At 34.3% G+C, this 22,130-nt stretch overlaps 1 protein-coding gene across 1 annotated transcript in view; it reads left to right on the forward strand.

Moving 5' to 3' along the window:
• Positions 1–22,130, forward strand: part of Sdccag8 (SHH signaling and ciliogenesis regulator SDCCAG8) — a 228,519-nt gene that overhangs the window by 106,843 nt on the left and 99,546 nt on the right. Inside the window, exon 14 of the mRNA XM_026390721.2 lies at positions 4,252–4,394. Within this exon, the coding sequence (XP_026246506.2) occupies positions 4,252–4,394 (143 nt within the window). The remainder of the gene's footprint in view (positions 1–4,251; positions 4,395–22,130) is intronic.

Raw genomic sequence — 22,130 nt, forward strand, 5'->3', positions numbered from 1 at the left:
AAACTTAGACAGTCAGGTATGATGACACATGCTTATAGTCCCAGCTACCTGGTAGACTGAGGGAAGAGAACAGTTGAGGCCAGGATTTTAAGGGCAGCCTAGGCAGCATAGCAAGACCCCTGCTCAAGATAAAACAAAAGACTAGGTAATTAATTTCAGAAATAATATAGGAAAATTAAAGTAATGCTCATCTTAGTAGTGAGCAAATTTTCCATAATCATAATGTAAATGAACTACTGACTAATGATTAACCAAAAATTTTATATGGGAGCATAAGTTGGATATGTAGGGTAGCTGGTATAAGAGACCTTAATTGTTCCTTTTTTAAAATTTTTTTTAATTTATTTTTTTGAGACAGGGTTTCATTATGTTGTTGACCAGGCTGGCCTCAAATTCCTAGACTTAAGGGGTCTTCCTGCCTCAGCCTTGTAGCTGGGACTACAAGCACATACTAAAATTAATTGTGTCACATTTAATATAGGAAATTGATGTATAATGTCTAATATTGCAAAATCAAAAAATAGCAATAGAAGCATGTCATTTAAAAATATAAAGAAAAATAACAGAACAGTTAATAATGTGCCATTGGAGATTAGGTTTGGAGATAGGCCAAAAGACATTGCTCTTCTTTGCTATGAAAAATTGAGTACTATTTAGCTCATGTTAGGTGCATTACTTTAGTAAGAAAAGTTAATCAATAATAAAAATAAAGTCACATATGTCCATTATTAAGAAAAAACTTTCCACAGTGTGGAAAAATATTAACAGTAATCAATCTCCATTTCTTCACGTCCCATTCCTGGTACTCTTCTCCTAACCAATTTTAACAGTTCCTACTTTAAGCTGTTCTGGTGGCTATAGTAATTTTTTTTTTTGAGGTACTAGGGCTTGAACCCATATCCTGTACATGCTAGGTAAGGGCTTTACCAATAAGCTATGTCTTCAGCCAATCTATTCATGATTTGAAGAATAACTTTTGGTAAGATACAGAGCTATCTGGACCTCCCTTGCCCAGTTGGCAAAAGGATAATGACGTAAAACTGCATTGTAGACATGCAGGTTAATAGTGTACTTTGAGAGTAACATACAGTTGGCCTATGACCGTTGTTGGTCTTTCATTCCTGAGCCACCATACCTAGCCAAGGAAACAGCCCTGACCTAGTTGGGTGAGGCAAGGGGTTATCCTGCCAGTGGGAGCATAGCATTTCTGGCAAGAGATTTCTCTTCTAACTGTTGGAGTTGGTGCCATGGCAGATTTTCCTGACACAGGGAGTAAGTGTTGAGCCCTGGTCCAGCTGGTTAGATTATTTGTTGGTTTTTGATTATCTGCACCAATAAGCTGTTTTGCTGGCATGGATAATCAGAAGCAGGTAGTAATTTTCCATCTTCCTAACAAAAAGGCCTTTTTGCATTTTAAAATTATAATAGATAAAGTTTTCTTCATTTTTTTTTAACAAAATAATGCTCTGTAGAGGAAACAAAGGAGAAATTTTATTGAATTAAATCAATGACTTATTAAGGATAGTCAGATACTGTAAGGCAGATCATTTTTTCTACTTATCCTTTTGCAGGTCTTGAAAGATATTTTAAATAGGGAGAGAAATCAGTGGTAATAATGATACTAGCTGTCTCATATCTCTTATGTGTTCAGCACTCTGCTCAGTACTCGTCATCCTATTCAGTCTTCACAGCATCTTTGGAGCTTGCTGCAGTTATCACTTTCATTTTCTGCTGAAGAATGTATGATATTTGAGCGACTTGTCTGAGGTCACAGAGCTAAAAAGTGTCAGAACTATGTCTGAGACCTGATTGTGTTGGCTCTTGGACCTATGCTCTTTATCTCTGACTGGATTTCAGTGTAGCCTCTGACTTTTTATTACATGAGAATAAGAAAGCAGCTGATTTATACTTAAAACCTAGTTACCACTCTAAGATATATATGTTACTTTTATTGCACAGTGGTTTAAAAACTTATTGTATTTATTCTTCTTAAGAAAGCTTGGATTTTATGTTTTCTATTTCTATCATTCTTTTTGTATCCTCTCCATTCAAAATTCTGAAGTCATCTTTGGTCTCTTTCTACATTCTGCCTTTCCATTTTTTCCCCCCATAAAATCACTATGTTCTCTTCAAATTTGTGTTTAAAGTCTACTTTTCCTGTCTGGAATATTAGAACTATCTCTTCATGGCCTCCCTTCTACCATTACTTGCCACCTTAAACTGATCATAGATATTGATCCAATTTGTAAGTGCAGCTTTTTTCATATTGCATACCTTTTCTTTTTTTGTGTACTGGGGATTGAAGCCAGGGTCACCTTACCACTGAGCTATACTATACCCCTACGTCCTTTTTATTTTTTTATTTTGATACAATGGCTTCCTAAGTTGCTGAGACTGTCCTTGTACTTGTGATCTTCCTGCCTCAGCCTCCCTAGTCACCGGGATTATGGGTGTGTGCCACTATACCCAGCAGTATTTCCTATTATTTATAAGAAAACTATAGCTCTACTAATCTCTTCTTCAACACCTTTCATAATACGATGTAAGCTTTCATTCCATGAGTTTTTATTCCCTTACTTTTTCACTTTTCTTGTCCATGCAAATTTATCCCTCATTTGGCATGAATTTTCTTTATAATTCATTTGTCATTGTCTCTATGACTTGTATTTTGATAGTCTTTTTGTGTATACATGTCTCATTTATCCTTGTTAAATCATGTGTATAGAGATTGATACTGAGTTCATCATAGTATTTAGCACAGTTTCTTGTAAATAGAACTGTGTAAAAAATTTAATGATGGACTCCTGAAGTTTTAAAGTCAACATGTGATTCAGATTTTATACTTCTTTGCTTTTGTTAATTCCATTTAGGCAAGTAAAACTTAATAGACTTTTCCATTAAGTTTTCATATCTTTAATTATATTTAATTATGAGATTAGAAATGTATTAGTATTAACTTAAATAATTTAAAATATTTTAAAGAAATAAATCAATTTTATTTAGTATTCTGGTCTGAAAGATATAGGAAATCTACCCTGGATGAAAGTGACACATTCATTATTACATAGGTTTTAAAAAAAAAAAATTGAGAACTTGTAATAAGTAATTGTTGGTAATGTGTAGTTTTGATGGGGATAAACTGAATACAGTATTACAAATGTAAGAAAAAATATAATGAATTGTTTAGTTTATCTTATATTATAGTGGGAGATCATTCAGAATAATGAGTAATGACATAAATTTTAAAAAAATATATTTAAACAGTAAGTTTAAAATACTCTGCTTAAGCATAATTTTGTTTTCCAAAAGGACATTTTTTGTATGCATCAGAATTACTCCTTGCTCTCTGTTGAACTTGAAAATGTTTCTGCTCTTTTTTTTAACTTTGCTTTGTTGTAATATAGACTAAATATTTTTAAATGTTCAACTCTATTTTCTTTTCCTTAATTTTATAGCTGCTCTGTGATAAATATTTCTACTTAAATTTGTAAATTACTTTAAACTGTGTTCTATTTAAGATATTTCTGCTTGGAAATATTTGAGTTTTAAGGATAATTTATTCATGAAACCAAACAATAAGCTATATAAATTGTCATATATTTATATGTTCATTTATTAGTCTTAAGAATGTTTTGTTGTGTTTTTAAATGCAAATTTTATTGTAATATTATTTTAGCTCTGAAATCTCATATTCTTGTAAGCCAAAGGTTCTCATGCTGAATTATTTTTTCCAAATAATATTCAGTATCATAATGATGCCTTCTTCTATACCTCATGTTTTCCTAAAAGATACCTAAAATATTTTTATATTTGTTTTTATAACATCTAAATGAAACCATCAATCTATCTTTCATAGTAAAAAGTCACTTATCCGATATAAATTATGACATGTATCTGATCAAATCTCTTAGACAAAAAATGTTACATTTTAAAGATTGTGAATTTTTAAGTTCCAATGACTTTTTAAAGGGAACAAGCTTTAGAATGAAAATGCTGATTATTCATCTTGACTACTCTTATTTAATCATTTCATTTTAAGAATCAATCTTAATGTTACAATCCAAAAAAACCTCACTAATGTGCCTTTTTGGATGTGCAAATTTCCTTTGTCATAAAACAGAAGCTAGCCTAAATTTTCTAATAATTTTCATCACATAAAAATTCATGGTAAAAATAAAAATGATCTAATTTTGAAGTCAAGTGCATATATTTGATATAGATGCTTCCCCCCACCCATTATCTCTACCTAAGGAAATAGAGAAATTGAGACTAGAACTGAGTGAAAGCAAGCAGCACATGGAACAGGAGCAGCAGAAGGCAGCCCGGGCCAGAGAGGAGTGCCTGAAACTAACAGAACTGCTGGGCGAATCCGAGCACCAACTGCACCTCACCAGGTACTCCCTAATCCCATTACGCACCCCAGCACTGATTTCATTCCACTGATTTTTGCCACAGGCTTCCAAACAGTTGTTAGAGTTAGTCTTAGTCATTCAATTCACACACAGCTTTCAAGCATATTAAGAAAAGTGGAGATGTGGTAAGTAAAACACCCAGACATGTGAATGATAAGTGTGGCAGGGATTTACTGATAGATTACAAAACCTTTCATTTACCATGCTCAAATATTTAAGTGATTCTCTATCAATACAAGCAAAATGACATTTTTTTCTACCACCACCACTCCTCTCCGGTTAATCCTGTGTCTAATAAAAATGTTGAAATGAAGTATCTGAGGAATATGTTTAGGAAAATAATGAGATACTGTCAGTAGTGAAAGGCACCGAGCATAAGAAATCCTAACATGCAAATTGAAATGGAGCTGATACAAAATAAGGATCTGCATCTTAAAGAGGTGTAAATTTAGAGATGCTATCGATTGGCACTATTCATGGTCAAATCATTATTTCGATCATATTTACACCATTGAAGTTTCAAATTGCATTGTTTTCACCATGAAATTTGCAATGTGATCATCATTGTTGTAAACTTTAGTAAACATATAGCTCAGCCCTAGATTAAAATAAAACTCTCTAGGTTGCAAGCATTGGGAATTTGCTGTATTGGAAGCACACAAACACATGCACATACATAAATACACAAAGGGAAAAATTCAAATATAGTCGATATATCACTTTACCATGTAAGTGGTTTCTTCTCACTTTGAGTTTTAGTACAGTTTTTCAGTTTTCAGATCAAGCCTTTGGGTTTATTCATTCTTAGAGTTTTTCAGTTTGCAGAGAGAATTTTGTCTAAATACACATGTAAGTTTATGATATTTGATTTAGTTTATAAAATAGAAAAACACTGGTCTTCCAATTATAGTACTGTGTTGAATTTAAACTATGAAAGGGGACTGATCCCTTTTACATTAAATATGACAATGTAATTCTGAGCACGGTATGATAACAGATGGAGAAAAGCACCACTTGAACAGCCTGCATGTGGAGAAAAAATATTCTAGAGGTTGGTGAACCTCCCAAAGTTTTGGGTTAGTGTTAAGATGCCTCCAGTTCTGTTAAAATCAAACTTTGTTAAAAACATTTTGTTATGATAATAATCCAAATGTTTGACACTTCCCTATTTAAACAGTGAAAAGAAAAAGAGATGAAAGAAAGAGATAAAAAATCATTTATACATGTAAAAAAAATTCAATAGATATAACACTTTTCAGAGTAAACATTGCTTAATACTACAGAATAGTTTCTCTTAATGCCTATTATCACTGTGAAACTGAGAACATAATATTAACATAGTACCTATAGCTATTTAATCTTAGTAGTTTCAGAATTTACTTCATCATGATAATGTAGATGTCTATTCTTTTCTGTCAGACTTCAACTGAGAACCAACCATTTTTGTGCTAAGCACTACTGACCCACAGAAATAGGACAGCTTTTTAATGTCTCAGTGTAGCTCAGCTTCAGTAAATAAATATTAATGCTAGTTTTTCCCCTTTTGCCATTCTCTCTTATTCAGAGAGTTAATTTCTGAAGTCAAAGTCTGTAGAGAGTTTTTCTGAGCAGTATCAATTTGTGCTGTTTGACAAGATCAATTTCTTCCAAGTAGAGCATATTAAGATGCAGCAACTGCTGAAAATGGACGAGTGGTAACTAATTCCTTTGTTCTTAAGAAAAACTGTTTTGCTTTGGTTGTGTAGAAAGCTTTTTTTTTTTCTGTTGTGCTGTATTTACACTATTTCTACAAAAATTTAAACCTAGTTTTATAGGAAATAAGACACAATTACTGATTTTCTAAGTGTAATACTCTTTTTTGTAAGCATTTCATATTTAATGTTCATGGTTTGTAAAATCCATATTTATAAATTTAAAGATGATAGTTAAAATGTAAGGTATTGTACATACCTCTCCTTAGAACTGAAAATATAACTTTGTGGTTGGGTTAAATATTTTTGAAATGCTTTTTTTGTTTTCTTAAAGAGTTTGCTAGACCTCAACATTCTTTATTGATTCAGCATACCCAGGTGTGTAAATGAGAACCATTGCATCTTTTTTCTTCAGTGTGGACCAGCTGAAATATATAACTCCCACACAAATAGTCAGTTTCAAACATTTTAAATGGCATATTCTAAACAAAGTTTAAAATTGAATATGAAAACTACATTAGAAAGTAATGGTGAAATAAAAATCCAAATTTTTAGGGGCAAAAAAAAATTTAAATTGAAGTAGAAATCTCTACATCACTCTGAAAGAAAAACAGTCTTCTACTCTTTCAGTGTTTCTCCTTATGTAAGCTTAAATTGGATTTTAAAGGGGAAAATGGAAATTTAGCATTTATTGCAGGACCCAATAGGTGAGTATAATTTTCACTTAATTTATAATATTTATTAAGCATCTATGATCTTATAAGTACTCTGACTCTGGCCTAAAGAGAATAAGAAGACTCAGTTTCTACCCTTACATTGCTCACATTCAACAAAAGGAGGCAGTTCATAATGCATTTATAACAGAATGTGACAATAGTGAAATTCTAGAAGTAAAGATTATCACGTGAACATGTAGAAAAGAGAATTGACTTTTTCTGCATTGGAAGTAGGTGATAATCAGGGAAATCTGATAATGAAAGGTGACAGGAAGGGGAAGATATTTGGTAACAATCTTGATAAATAAGTTCATGGGTAGAAATTCTCAAGGTGAAAAATGGTGAGGTGAATATCACAGATAGAGGAATCTATATACGCAAAGACATGAAGATGGGAGAGAACATAAATTCTATAATCAGGGTAGGTGTTTGATAAGAGATAAGACTGAAAAGGAAATCAGTGACAAGAGGACTTGTAGGCTATGCTCTGAAGATTTGGCTATTCTAAGAGTAATTGATTGATTGTTCTTGATGCATTTTAAGCAGGTTGTTAATATGATCGACTTTTTGTGTTGTGATCCTGACTCAGACAACAATGTGGAGAGTGACTTTGGAGATTTGATAAAAGGAAACAAGATCAGTTAGGCTATGGTCAGCAGCTATACCCTTTGGGCCAAATCTGGACCATTATCTGTTTTTGTATGACCCGTGCACTAAGAATTGTTTTTATATTTTTTAATAGTTGAGGGAAAAATGAAAATAATGTGTTGTTCTGGGTGCAGTAGCATGTACCTGTAGTCCCAGCAGCTTCTTGGGAAGTTGAGGCAAGAGAATCACTCGAGCCTAGGAGTTTGAGGCCAGCCTGGACAACTTAGTGAGACTCCATCTTAAACAAACAACAAAAACAACAACATTTAAAAAAAAAAAAACAGCATTTTCTAACACATTAAAAATAATACATCCATATATAAAGTTATATTGGGACACAGGATTATTCATGATGTTTGATGTATGACACTACCATAGCAGAGTTGAGCCTGGTCCCCAAAGCCTAATAATTTACTGTCTGGTAATTTATAGAGAAAGTTAACCAGCCCCTCAGTTAGGAAGCTGTTTAGTTCAAGTAAGAAATCAAGAGAGCCGGACAGGTCCAAATATGTATTTTTAGAAGGTAACTGAAAGGCACTGTGAAACTACACTGGTTGAGGAAAAGATGTTTAACAGGTACTCAATTAGAATATAACCGCAATGGTCCAGGTAAAAGGAAAGGAAGCCATACTCAGGAGACATCTAGAGTAGAAGGTAGGAGAGGACAGAACTAAAGGTAACTATTGTTTCTGGCCTAGGTTGACTAGATGATTTTTTAATCCAACTAGGGAATTTGAAAGAGGTAGCAGAGGAAAATAATAAATTTTATTTGGAAACTTGGGTGGAAATATCCAATGTAGGTGTTTACACAAAACCTATAAGACTAGAGCCTTAGTTTATATACTTCTACTTAGAAGTATTAGTTGTAGCCAAGGAAGCAGGTTGAAAGCATATATAAAGAGAACCCTTTTGTTGTTGTTGTTGTTGTTTGCTTTTCTTTCTTTTTTTTTGTAATGTGATAATGGGGATGGAACTCAAGGCTTCAAATGTGCTAGACAAACACTGTACTATTGAACTACATCTCCTGCTGGAGAACCATGTTTTTAAAGTTATTGAAAAAGAGCCTGCAGATGAGGAGACTGAAATGGGGCCTTTCAGATATATAAGAAAAGAATAAAGAAGAATGATTCAAAGGATGCTTTGGTGAAATAACCAAATACTGTTAAAATCATATGCTAATTTTAGGGATGGTCCCCAGGCAGCCTAAGATTTAGGAAACCTTCATTACAGTGTCCTACCTAGGCATTCATTATCTTTGCATCTTTTTGATAGATTACTTTTCTCTTTAGACCTGCTACTTACCTATAGATGATTTCTAAATTTCTTTTTAACCCTAATAGTCAATGATTCTAACAATTATTTAAAACAACCTATTCTTAAGTTCCTATTTCTGAATATGAGGTATTTAGATTTCTTGGGGTATCTTTTGTACAACATATTTCCTTAGTTTGAACTTCAGCAAGATTTCAAGAAATGTCACTCATATCTACCACTCATGTGTGTCACTTAGCCTCTGCTGATTTCTCATAAGAGCTCTGGAAGTAGGCTCCTTATACCCTTTCAGCCTCTTTCACTAACCACTGCCCAGTGAATATTCCTATGCTACTGCCTTGACTATAGGCCCTATTCTCCAAACCTTTCATGGTGTCACACTATACCAGAAGGTCCAAATCACTGAGCATGGCATTTTAGGTCAACCCATAGACACCAACCTTCCTGTCTATTTCCTTCTTGCCAATCTTCTCATGTGCTGAATTTTGCCAAATGTAAGCATATGCAGCTCCTCTTGTACTTGTGGACTTTTCATTTGCTGTTACCTGGAATCCCCTGTTGTCCTTCTCTGGACCTATTCTTACTTTTGTTTTTCCAAGAGCTTTCTGAAATTCTAATCTTTCTACCAAAGCCCTCCCTTATAACTCTTGCTGGAAGGGAACACTGCTCCCTCTGAATCCTTCAGCCCACTTTGATGTTAATAATATATTCATCTTAGTATCTCCCTGGTACAGTGCTACACATAGTAGCTTTTGAAAAATAATTAAAGTAGTAGCTAATAGCAGTGACTGACATTTATAGGGCCCCAGTGTTGGGTTTCAGGAACTGAGCTATGTGCTTTTCATTTAGTCTTTCTAATAATTCTATTAGATGTAGACTTTTTTTTTTCTATTTTACAGTTGAGGCACAGTTAAGTAAAATGAGTCATCTAAGTTCACACAGCTGATATGTTATAGAAGCAGGTTTCAAACCCCAGTAATTTGCCTACAAAGCATATCCCTTGTCCATTCGGCTGTAATTCTATGTATATTACCAGGGAAATGGATTAATGTGATTGTTTCCAAAAAGACAACTGAGAAAATCAGTAATATAAATTTGTAATAGAAATGTGTTAGCTGGGTTGGGGTTGTGGCTCAGTGGTAGAGTGCTCGCCTAGCATGCACAAGGCACCGGGTTCGATCCTCAGCACCACATAAAAATGTAAAATAAAGATATTATATCCACCTAAAGCTTAATAATAAATATTTAAAAAATAAATGTGTTAGCTGTTTCTTTATGCAGTTGTATAAATACATGTCAGTGAATTTTTGTGTTGGCTTAGGCTTTTTCTAAGAAACAGATTGCTTTGGCCCATTATTTGCCTTAGTCATTTAATGTATTGTCATTCTCATTTACTTCTTAATTTTTACCAAAAGGAAAAAAAAGTGAAAATTCCTTCATGATTTTCTTTTTAACATGTCCCAACATCTTTGGAGCTTGCAGGATTTGAATTTCTCTCACAGAACTTCAGTTTGCATACATGTGGTCAGGTTAATATATGATATAACCTGCTAAAGCAACCATTTCTGAAAGTCTATGTGATTGATATTAACTGCTTATGGAGGCAGATACTCTTTCAGATACCTATAATATCTGTATTGAAAAACATTTTTTCAAATCTTGCATACTTTTATTGTATCTGATCTGGAAGGAACTTCTGCAGGAAGCTGTGTTTAATTATCAGAGGATTAAAACTCTAATTGTCCTACTTGCAGAAGGGATATCAGAACTGCCATTAACCTGCAGGCTTCCTCTCCTTTCAGAATGACTACCTTTAACATTCTTATTTCTCCTTTACATGCTTTGGATGAGAATATACTTAAAAACTTCTCAGGGCAGGAATCTAAGTTTCGGGGGAAACATAAAATGAGTATTATGCTCTGACCTACTTTTGTGATCCTAATAGGAAGATCTGACCTCTGACCTAGAGATATAGGAAATAAGTATTTATATCTTTTTGAAATGGAGAAAAGAGTATAGCAGAGTAGTCACAACACTATCCTGTTATGAGCAGATTAACTGGGGAGAGGTCATTAAGGCTTCCTTTCTAAAACATTCAGCACATTTAGCTTCCACATAGCAATTACAGTAAATTCCTTCATTCTCTCTCTCCCTCCCTCCCCTATTCCTCCCCCACCCCTCTTTCTTTATTTTGTGGTTCAGAGGATAGAATCAAGGACCTTATGCATGCTAGGCAAGAGTTCTACCACAGAGCTATGCTCCTAGCCCTGTAAATGCCCTCTTTAATTTAATTGTTTGCTGTCTCTGACTACCAGTATGAGCAGGACTTTTTGGCTGAGGTATCAGAAACTCCCTGCAAAACTGGGAATTTATTTTTTTTTTAATAATCAGACTCTGTAGAGTCCAGGTGTACCAAGCCTTAGGATTTCTTATACCAAAGTCTCAAGTATGCTGTCAAATTATAATTTTCCATAGCAGAACTCCACTTCTGTCTGAATGTTGGCCCATTCTGTCAGATTCTTCTATACCATCCAGTCTGAAACTGAACATAGAGGAGATGCCTTTGATTTCAAACTATGAATGTGACTTCCTAGGTTCTCCACTTCCAATTTCATGACCATCAGTTCCAGGATCACCTATTTCAAGCAATTGGAGCCACATACACACATGGCCTTTTGGATGCTGTGGCCAGCAGCCTCAGTGTACCATAGGGAACAAGAGGACAATCACACTAAGGCAGGGAAGGTACTCTTACTAGGGAAATGGTGTCAGGGTATCAGGTGTCTGTTCTTTTGCCTCTGTTGTTTTTAAAAATACAAATTCATGGCTGGCTGTGATAGTAAATGCCTATAATCCCAGCTATTCAGGAGACTGACGCAGGAGATATGCCAAGTTAAAGACCAGCCTGGGCAACTTAGCAAGACACTGTTGTCTCAAAGTAAAAACTTAAAAAGTCTGGAATTGTAGCTCAGTGGCTGAGTGCCCCTGGTTCAATCCCTAGTACCACGAAAAAAGAGTCTTCTCTGTTCATGTTAACAGCCTGATATTCCCTATTACTAACATGTTTTAAGTTCACAGAGGCATAGTTGGTCCTTCAAAGGTATACTTTGTTATTTTATCTAAAGAACTCTCTGAATATAAAAAGTGAGAGGTAAAGAATGCATAGGTGGGAGCTGAGGTTGTGGCTCTGCAGTAGAGGGCTCACCTAGCATGTGTGAGGTGCTGGGTTCAATTCTCAGAACCACATAAAAATAAATAAAATTAAGGCATTGTGTCCAAATACAACTAAAAAATATTTTTAAAAAAGAATGCATAGATGAATATTGAACACTGTACCTAGTTCCCTACAGCAGTGCTATATGAAATATGGTTCATGACAGTTTAATTTTATTTTTGGTGCTAGAGATTGAACCCAGGGCCATGATCATAGTAATCACACATTTTACCACTGAACAACACCTCTCAATCCTATATCTATTTTAAATCACAGCAATTCCCAAGCTTTATCAGTGAACCTTTCTTGAGGAATACCTTTTTAGATTTTTCTAGTATATAATTAATTTGTATTGCATTTTACGAAACTGATGGTTTGCAAAGGATTAGAAGAAACAAATGAACAAACTGACCTTTGACTACAAGAAGTTTGAGAAGCTCTACTTCTCAGTTCTAACGTGGAGCCTTTATGGCTAAGGAAACTGAGTGATACAAGGTGAAGCTTGAAACCACACAGCAGGGAGGGAGGAGAGTAGGCTGGGCTTTAACTGGGTTCATCAGATGCCACAGTCACAAAGAAGTGTAAAAACATATTTCAAAGCTAGATGGAAAGACTTCTGGGTTGTAAAATCTCAGTTCATGGGCCAGGAAGCAGGTCTTTTTATTCTCTGTGTCACCAGGACCAAGTATGGCATCAGGCATTTAGCAGGTTCTCTATAAATGTGGAATAAATTTGCCTCTGCTCTTCATTGTTGGGGAAAATTAAGAAGGATCTGCACTCATCAATTAGTTTAGGTCAAAAAGCAAACTTTAGTTCTGTTCATTTGAAGAGGATAGTATAACATTGACATGTATTCTTGCTCTTCCACAGTGAACTTTCTTTTTTTTCCCCCTGAGTTTTATTCAAGAATTTTTAGCCTAAAGTTTCCATTTAAAAGTTAAGCTTATTTTTTCTTGTACTCCTTTCATGAATAAATTAAGCAGAGAACGTGTCAAAAATAATTTTAAATGGATATATGTGCAACCAACATCTTCAAGGCTCAAAATAGATGGCCTTGGTACTGTTATAAATTGCATCTTCTTTTCCTTCCCCCACTCAGTATCAGAGAAAACAGACTGTCAGACAGCCAGGAAAGAAAAAGCATTTCATTTTTCTCTGGTGGACACCACACTGCCTGAGCCGGCTCTTCTCCACCTGTTTGACAGGCTAGGCGCCCTAGTCTCCGTGAGGCCTGGGGCAGGAGAGGTTAGAATCAGAGGCTGCCAGGAAATGTGTGTCTGCAGGTTCTGCTTAACGTTCCCTGGCTCATTCCTCTTAGTTCTGCAAAGCCCAAATGTGTATGCAATGAAAATCTACGCTGGGGATGCACTCTTCTCCCCTGCCACACAGGCCCACAGCCTGGAGCATGGTGACAACGGCAGCCAACTCATTTTCTGAAGAAGCCCAGAGGAAAACTGAGAAAGTATTGCCCACACCACTTCCTGACTCAACAACAATGAGCATAAAGTTCAATGAAACTAGAAGGAAAAAAAAAAAAAGGCAAAAATCTAGAATTGTTACATAGTAATCCTAAATCCTGGTATTTTCCTAAAACAAAGTCCTGGTCTCCAATCTTACTTTAAGGTAAAAGGATTATAGGAAAAAAACCTCATCAATTTTAATGAAGTTTAATTTCTTCTTAACCACAGCCTCCTAATTGGATGGGATCACCAGGTCAGTTATTAGGCATTCCTTGTTTGTTATTCAGTGTTTCCATGTATCTCTGAGTATGTCATACAGTGAATCACTGTTTGATAAACCAAAGTTCATTAAGGATCCTGAGAAAGTAAGGGACTTGGAGAATATTCCATCTCCTCAGTGACCCATCTGATGGTAGGTCTCATGGGAACCAGGCCCATTTCAAGTAAATGTGATTTTCTTATTACTACTACTCTGTAGGTCAAATAAGCAGGGATATAGTCAATCTAGTAAATCAGAGTGGGCACTAAATAGGTTAGTAAATGTTTGTTAACAGCCCGAAAAGCCGACATCTAATTGAGAGGACATCTCTGCTCTACCTTGGCTCTATGTGGCCTCTTCCCAGCAGGCACAAGGTCACCTGGGAGAGAGTTGATCAGCTCCTACCTTGACCAAGCCTAGGGATGGAGAGAAGTGCCACACAAGTCTGCCTAGGTCTCAGAAGGATTTCTTCTTCAGAGAAGGTTGTTGTGAATAAGCAGTGTGTCCTTCTGACCCCTTTATTATGCGTACCTTCAAGAAGCCTGTTTCTGACCAGAATATTTAGAAAAAGAATATACTCAGAGTTAGAAGAAGAATTATTACATATATAGCTTTACTAACAAAAAAAGTATGCAAAATAAAGTAACAAGTTACCATTAGAATATGCATAGGGGTATAGGGGAGGGTATCCAAGATGAGCCGTTAAAAGTGGGTTTTGTCACCTTCCCATTTTCTAGTAACTGGTCTGAAGTGTGTTTCATCAAGCTGGACATTGCTTGATCTTGACACTTGTCCTAGTTCTGTTTCTGATTATCTTCTGTCACCTTGGGGAAAATTTCCTACCATACTTTATTTCCTGCAAATTTTACTGTGTTTTTGAGGATATATAATAAGTATGTAAAATAATTTTAACACATTAAGGGTTCTATAAATCTGAGGTGTTGCTTATCTAGTCAAGGACTCCAGTGTTTCTAATATAAATTCATGTAAATAATATGAACATAGTATGCATTCATATAAATAAATTAATTAGGGTCACAGTGCATTAATCAATCTACAAAACTTCAGGTCACATGAAGGTATGATCAAACTATTCCAGCCTTTTTGGAAAGGTTATGCTTTTGACAAATTAGGGACAGAGTATATTGTTAACTATATTTTTTCCTATTTTCTAAATCTTAAGTGGTCGTCTTTATCTTGAGAGGGAAAACCATCTTGGTATTCTTTATATTAACTCTTTCAAAACAATATCTAATGGAAGCAGCTCTTGCAACCTAGGGGCCCTTTAAGTTCTGCTTTGTTGCACTGATAGCAATTCTCTATTCTTAACCTATTTCTGAAACCAGGCATTTATTCAGAATCATTCACTATTGAATTAGTCAACAATGTTTGGGCTGAGGAAAGATGATAATTATATTATGAAATAATAAAATTCATCTACAGTGAAAAGAGAGCCCATGTCAGAATTGTAGAGGAGTCCAAATTCAGATACTGCACCCAGACCAATTTGCACAAAGAATTATCTGTTAAAAGTAGAAGGAAGAATGACAGCATGAGACAACTCATGTAACTAATAAACTTTTTAGATGCTGTTTCATATGTTTGCTTTTCATTAAATTCAGAAATCGTTGCAACTATGTTGTTGTGATTCAGTCAACATTTATTCCTATCTGTTTTTCATATACAAAGGCTTAGGGATGCCAGAAAATAAACTGTTAACGGAGAATTAACTTCTTTGGCATGCTTTCATACTTATCTTCCAAATTAAAGAAAATGAAATGGGCAGAAACAGAGTGTAGATTACCTCCTTTTTGTCAAAAATGGTGGGAATTTGAAAATTAATAATAAAAAAGGGAACAGATGCAGTAACATGCCAGAGGGAGATTAATGTGGAGAGTAAAATCTGTGAGCAACAAAACTGAAGCAAACTGAATCAGTGGGAGGTGGTTGTACAATCAAAATCAGGATAAAAGAGAAATTACAAACAACCCTGCACTTGTCAAAGTAGTAGTAATGAAATCCTGACTCTGCCAGCAGTGAGAACCTGTGTTAGCACTTTGGGGTAAGGATGGTAGCCGGGTGCCAGGTAGGAGGGCAGTGTGAGGTTGCTGGGCAGCAGCCATCTTGTGTAGAACAGATGGCACCGAAAGCTGGCAGGGGAGGGGCTCCTTAGCAGAACTAATCAGACAGTAACAGATAGGGCAGCTGGGAAGACTGACCACAGAGAGGGAGTCTGCGGGGTAGCCGAGTGCCATGATGTTTGCAGTGGTGTGCCCATTGGTCTGAGATAAGACCTTGCAATGCCTTTCCCATCTACAGAAGAACTGAAACTTTTGTTCAAAAAGGAAAATTGAGTTGAATTGTGTCAAACTTGAGTTAGGGGGTGTTGGGTGTTAGCGGAGAGATCCAAAAAGGAACAATTGTCCATCTCTGAATTTGTTGTGTGAGTTCAATCCCAGCTTCAAACTCTGATTTTTACTATTTGTATGGCTTTGCCATTCTCATATGTGGTGTGGCACATGGAATGATCACTTTATATATTTTATGCATCAAGGAGTTTGCAGATGAAGACTATAGTTAAAATTAGAAAAGGCTTTTTGATATGATTTCTACCACATATGTCCTCCACAAATGAAAGCTAAAAACAACCATATGATACATGCATTTCTACTTAATAATCTTCATAACCTAATTTCAGCTATGTTTGATTCAGAGCTACTTGTCCTTTATATCCCCATGTTAACTGTGGATGGAACATCAAAATACAAGCACAATTTAGAGCCAAAAAAAAAAAAAACTTAAAACAAAAATTAAATTAAATCATTTCATAAGAAATGAAAAAATGACATGTTAAATTTAAATTTAACTACTTATTAAGAAGTCATGGCTTTTTACATATAGAGTAGGACATTCTAGCTAAAACTGTGACTTTAACAAAGAAATCCAGATCTCCTACATCTGTTTTCGAACTTGTGTATTTCTCTTTTTCTGCAGAAGGTTTATAGCTTGGCTCAATTTATTCATTTTGGAGGGGGAGGGGGAAACATTACCAGGATTTGAAATAGGTGGTATAACATAGCCATATGCTATTTATGCAGCAGTTTCTGCAATAAATCTAATTTGGTGCTGTCAAAAAATTAGACTTATTTGATATAGCAGCACATTAGTAAATGATTGTGGCAGATTTAAAGTTGTCATTTAGTCTCTTCTTACTCTTAACAGAATCTCGCAAATCCATTTCCCCCTTGATCAACCCTGTGAAATATCTCAGTTCTTTGTCCTGCAGTCCTGAAAATATTTCCACATCTGAAAGAAGGTCTTGTCTTAAGGTAACTGAGGAAGGGGGTGGAAAAATGAATATCCTCTTTTGTTTAAAGACATCATGAATTTATCTGCAAACCAAAAACAATAAACCAGAGAAAAATAATAGTATTTTCATCATTTGTGGCTCATAGAAAATCGAACCTGCTAGTCTCATTCAGAATGTAGAAAAATTAAGGTCAGTTCTTTATTAAGGAGTTTAAATGTTTTACCTTCCATCCTACATCCATATGCTGTCTTAGGAAAACTGGTATTAAAGAATGTGAACGACATCAGTTCTTGTCTTCACCTAGCAGTGCCCTTAGAAACGGCTTTCCCTTTTGTGGGGTAACCTGGCAACATTACTTCAATGCCTCTTCCCCATCCCCCCCCCCATAAAATTTGTGTTTCAGGTGTTTTTGTCAAACTATACTTTTTTTTCTATTTAAAAGATAAAATAAGCATGTTATGCATTAAGTAAATATTTGTATTCTGTAAATTCCTGAATTACTCCATCTGTAAAAGTAATCATGATGCTATTTCCCTTTTCTTTTTCTTACGTATTTATGGAAGGGAAGGAGTGTGTGTGTGTGTGTGTGTGTGTGTGTGTGTGTGTGTGTGTGTGTGTGTAAAATGTGTGTGTGTGTATGAGCATTCATGCATCCGTGTGTGACTGTAAATGATGTTAAAATTGAGTGTTTTTTCATTTGTTTATATTCTTATCATACCAATTTTCCAAAATAAGGCTACCAGTGTGTTCTGGAAACGTAGTTTACTAAGAAAGAAAAATTCCTTCGTGGTGATTTGAGCAACCTCTATTAAACTAGCATTTTGCTAATGTTTCTTTCTTTTCATAATAGCAAATCAGACCACGGAAGTGATCAAATTACCAGCACACTCTCAATGAATGACATTGTGAAGCAGGGATCCAGGTAACCAAACTACTATCAAGCACAGATTACATTATAGGAAAAAAAAAATCAGAAAAGTAGTAGCAAACTTGCTGGGTAAATTAACTGACATTTTTTGGAATTTTCTCCACATGAAGACAAATTACTTAGAAATTATGTTTAGAAAGATGAAAAGAATATGCATATTTTAAGTTCAGAATCCATAGATTAAATTACAGTATACATAAGAAGGATTTTTATGACATACAGTATTTTGAAGGTCAGTTTTTTAAAAAAAGAAATTACAGCTAAAAAGAGTGTCTCTGCACTTTAAATTTTAAGCTGTCGTTTTTCCTTTTGTTTTTATATTTAGCTCACAATAATTTTCTTTAACATGTCTAAAAAATTGCCTTTATAGAATTTTTAAACAAATTATAACTATCAATCAATTTGAACTTTAAGTTCAAATTTTAAATTCTATGTTTTCTAGACTGATTTTATTAATAAAATCTGATTCAATTTTATGTCAACATAAAAGCTTTAATTTTTGTTTTTTGTAAAAAAAATTTTTAATTTAAAGACCATTAATTTTATTTAATATAAGCATATACAATAAGATTAAATCTTAGGATCTAATTCTACAAAATATAAAAGCAGCCTTATGAATGAAATCCCATTTATGTTCATATTTATGATGGTACATTTGGTTAAATTTTTAACACATATTTTCTCCTACAAAATAATCTTCCCCTTTTTTATAAGAAATTTTAATTAAATCATTGATTTTTCCTTCTAATGATTATAATTTTTTAAAATAATGGTAAATAATTCAACATAAGTGATTTCATCTGATTTATGAAAGGAAAAATAGTACTCGAAAGCTATACATGACAGAAAATACAATCAATTGAGAATAAAATTTTCACCTAATTTCTATATGTTGATTTTTTTCATAGAACTTATCTATTAGTACAACTTATATTTCTTTAGATGGATTGTATGTTTGCTTGGCAGCATATATTTGGCCATTATTTAAGCAAAACTTTATTTTTTAAATGTTGGAATTTAAAATACACATGAATTAATTTGTATATTATGGTTTGAGTCTTTCAAAGCAGTAATAGAGCTATGTGTTAATCTATAGCTTATAATTGAAATGGTACATATTTGTACATTTTAAGCCTTTCAGTGTAAAATTTCTTAATTGGAATACTCTCTCCCTTGGCTAATTCATTAGTGAAAATATTTATTCCTCAACTTAATGCTGTATAGTATGAAGCAATTTTTACATAGTGTAAACTTGTTTGTGATATTTTGATTTCACTTTAAAACTTTTATTTTGCTGCTTATGCATATAGTTCATGCTCTATATAATAAGAAGTGCAGACACACATGAAGAAAATACATATCAGCTGTCTGGTTTTACAAATGATCATTAAAACACCATGTCTTACTACTTTGACTCCAAATTATTGTCTTCCCGAACCCAAAAGTAATTTTCACAAGTACATTACACAACAGAATTTCATCTTCTGCTGGTTAGCAGTAGAGGATTTAAATCCATGCCGACAGTTCATTTGACAATGACCTTGAGGGGCTTTACTTCTTGAAGAAGAAAGCAGAAGCTTGCGGTAAACAAAGTTCACTTCTGACAGATGGATTGAATGACAGAAAGGTTGCGAGTGCCAGAATAGCCCTGGCAGAGGAGGAAATGTTCAGTGGAATCCAACAGGAGAGGAGGTGTGAACAGGTGCAGGGTTGCTGACGGAAGGGGAACCAGATGGAAGGAGCCAGAGCCAGTTTATTTAAAGGAAAAGGCAGAAAACATTGAAAGGCTGTGCGATCAGTGGCTAAAAGTGTTCATAGAGGAAGGTAAAAATTCACAAAGCAAAACTGCACAGTGGGGTAGCTAACACTTAGCATAATGGTAGTAATTTGTGAGTTTAGTTTGGAAGTTGCAATTGAAATACATTCATCTTGGCTCTTGACACCATCAAGTATAGATATTTGAAAGTTGTTTATTTTTTTTAAGTTTCTATGCTTTTTTTTTATCCATCCATTAATTTAATTTTTTTCCAGCCAGAAGCTCCGTTGTGATAATACTAAAATTGTGTCGTCAGCTAGGAAAAGAAAAAAATTTAAAGAGAAGGTTAACATTCCATTCAAATTTATCTTGTGATGCCTCAGTTTTGTTCACATATGGGAAGCAAATGCATGCACTGTTGGGTGACATCTGTAATATCTAAGAAATTTGCAGTGTTAGAATAGATGCTGTTGGTTGCTTTTGTTGTTTTGAATCTCTGTTCATTTTGTGAAGTCCGGTGTGGTTATTTCAGTGGGAAGAATGCTCTTTAAAATATATGTCTGCCTGCCATGATCTTGCAGATTAATTTCTGCTGCTGAGGTTGGACTGATTTTCACTGACTTTCAGTGACCTGCCTTCAGGCAGACACCTGCAAACTGAAGTCCAATTTGCAATAGGAACAGTGTACAATAGGACAATAAAAGAGGACTTTCTCATTTTCTTAGACCCATTAAAATGAAACTTTCTGCTCTTCAAACAGAAGACATCCTTGCTAATACTCTGTCTGGGAACATCATGCATGCCCCTTATATAGACCATTGTCTTCTACACTATCCTTGAAAAGTTTCCTGCATTATCAACAAGGAGATGTCATTGAAGGAGGAGCTATTAGGAGGCAATCATCAAGAAAACAATGAAAACGAATAATTATTTGAGATTTTAAATACCTATTAAATTATCCACAAAAGTTTCTGCACATTTTCACAAATATTAAATACACAGAGTAAATTAAATTAGTACTATACTCACATTCTCTGTCTCAGAGCAGCCTGAATGAAATACATTGCATTCAATCAACCTGGATGTTTTGGTACATTTCAAGTTTAAAGAAAAAAGTCTATGACCCCTGGCATGCTTTTGTCAGTGAATATTAAGAATTGGAATTTGGTTAACAGAATAGAAGATATTTGTTTATTCCTGCATATTATTGATGGAGATAAACACTTTCTGTCATTTTTGTTTCTTTTTTATAAAATATCTTTTTAGTTGTAGATGGACACAATCCTTTATTTTGTTAATTTATTTTTATATGGTGCTGAGGATGGAACCCAGAGCCTTGCATGTGTGAGGCAAGCACTCCACTGCTGAGCCACAACTCTGGCCCCTTGTTTGTTTCTTTATTGTTTGTTTGGGTAGAGTTATATGCAACTATATTTTGGAGGAAAAATAATAAGTTATTTCTTCTAATGAAAGGAAATTAGTAAACCATATTTTAAAATGACCTTCAAAATGTCCCTCTTATTTGTTTAGAAGTTTTCATCCACTAACTATTCTTATACATCTAAAATTTTACTTCAAATTGATTGGAATATACGTATTTTAATTGTAATGAACTGATTTTATAATTTATTCTTCATAGTTACTGAATACCTCTATATAATAATACAACTAGCATGATGCTGCTATGTAAAATAACAACAAAACTCACCTGAACTATGGAATTCCAGTAATAGTTTTTTTTTTTTTTTTTAAAAAGCTCAATAATTAGTATCATCATTTGATATTCATACCACAGATTAAATTTCAGGCTCTTTATAGGTAGAACTAATAACCTCCCTGAAATATGTAAAGTATATTCATCCAGCATAGTACTTTATATTTTTGCAGTCTTGAAATATTTTGAATGAAGGGATGAACATTTGATTGCTATTGAACAGGTATTAATTTAACATTTATTGAGCACATGTTCTGTTCCAGCTGTACTAGGCACTATTTACATTTTTTTAAGTGAAGAGGACATGATTCTTAGTTACAGGTATCTTACAACAGGTAAAGTTTATATTTTACACACATATATACACAAGTTTCTATAATATCTAGAAAACAGCATATAGATTTTTAAATTTACCCTAACTCAAAGATTCCATGAAAGAATTAATGAAATTGTTCATCCAATCCACCACTGATTGTAATATGTCAGAGATGAGAGGCAGAGAAGTTAAGTGATGTGTCCAATACCAGCAGTTGTTTAGTGGCAGCAAGAGGTAGAATCTCAATCTCCTTGCTCTAAGTCTAGTACTCTTCCTGTATTTTACATAATACTCTTTTGGTCTCATTGGTAACATGGCTTGTCTGAATAACCCCATTAAAATCCTCAGTGTAAGTCTTTTGCAATCTGTTGCAGCAACAAAAAGTATTTTCTTTTTCAACTTTGGCACTAGTTCTTGAAACAAACCAAAAACAA

The sequence above is a fragment of the Urocitellus parryii genome, chromosome 9, assembly GCF_045843805.1.
Source record: "Urocitellus parryii isolate mUroPar1 chromosome 9, mUroPar1.hap1, whole genome shotgun sequence".
Lineage (NCBI taxonomy): Eukaryota > Metazoa > Chordata > Mammalia > Rodentia > Sciuridae > Urocitellus > Urocitellus parryii.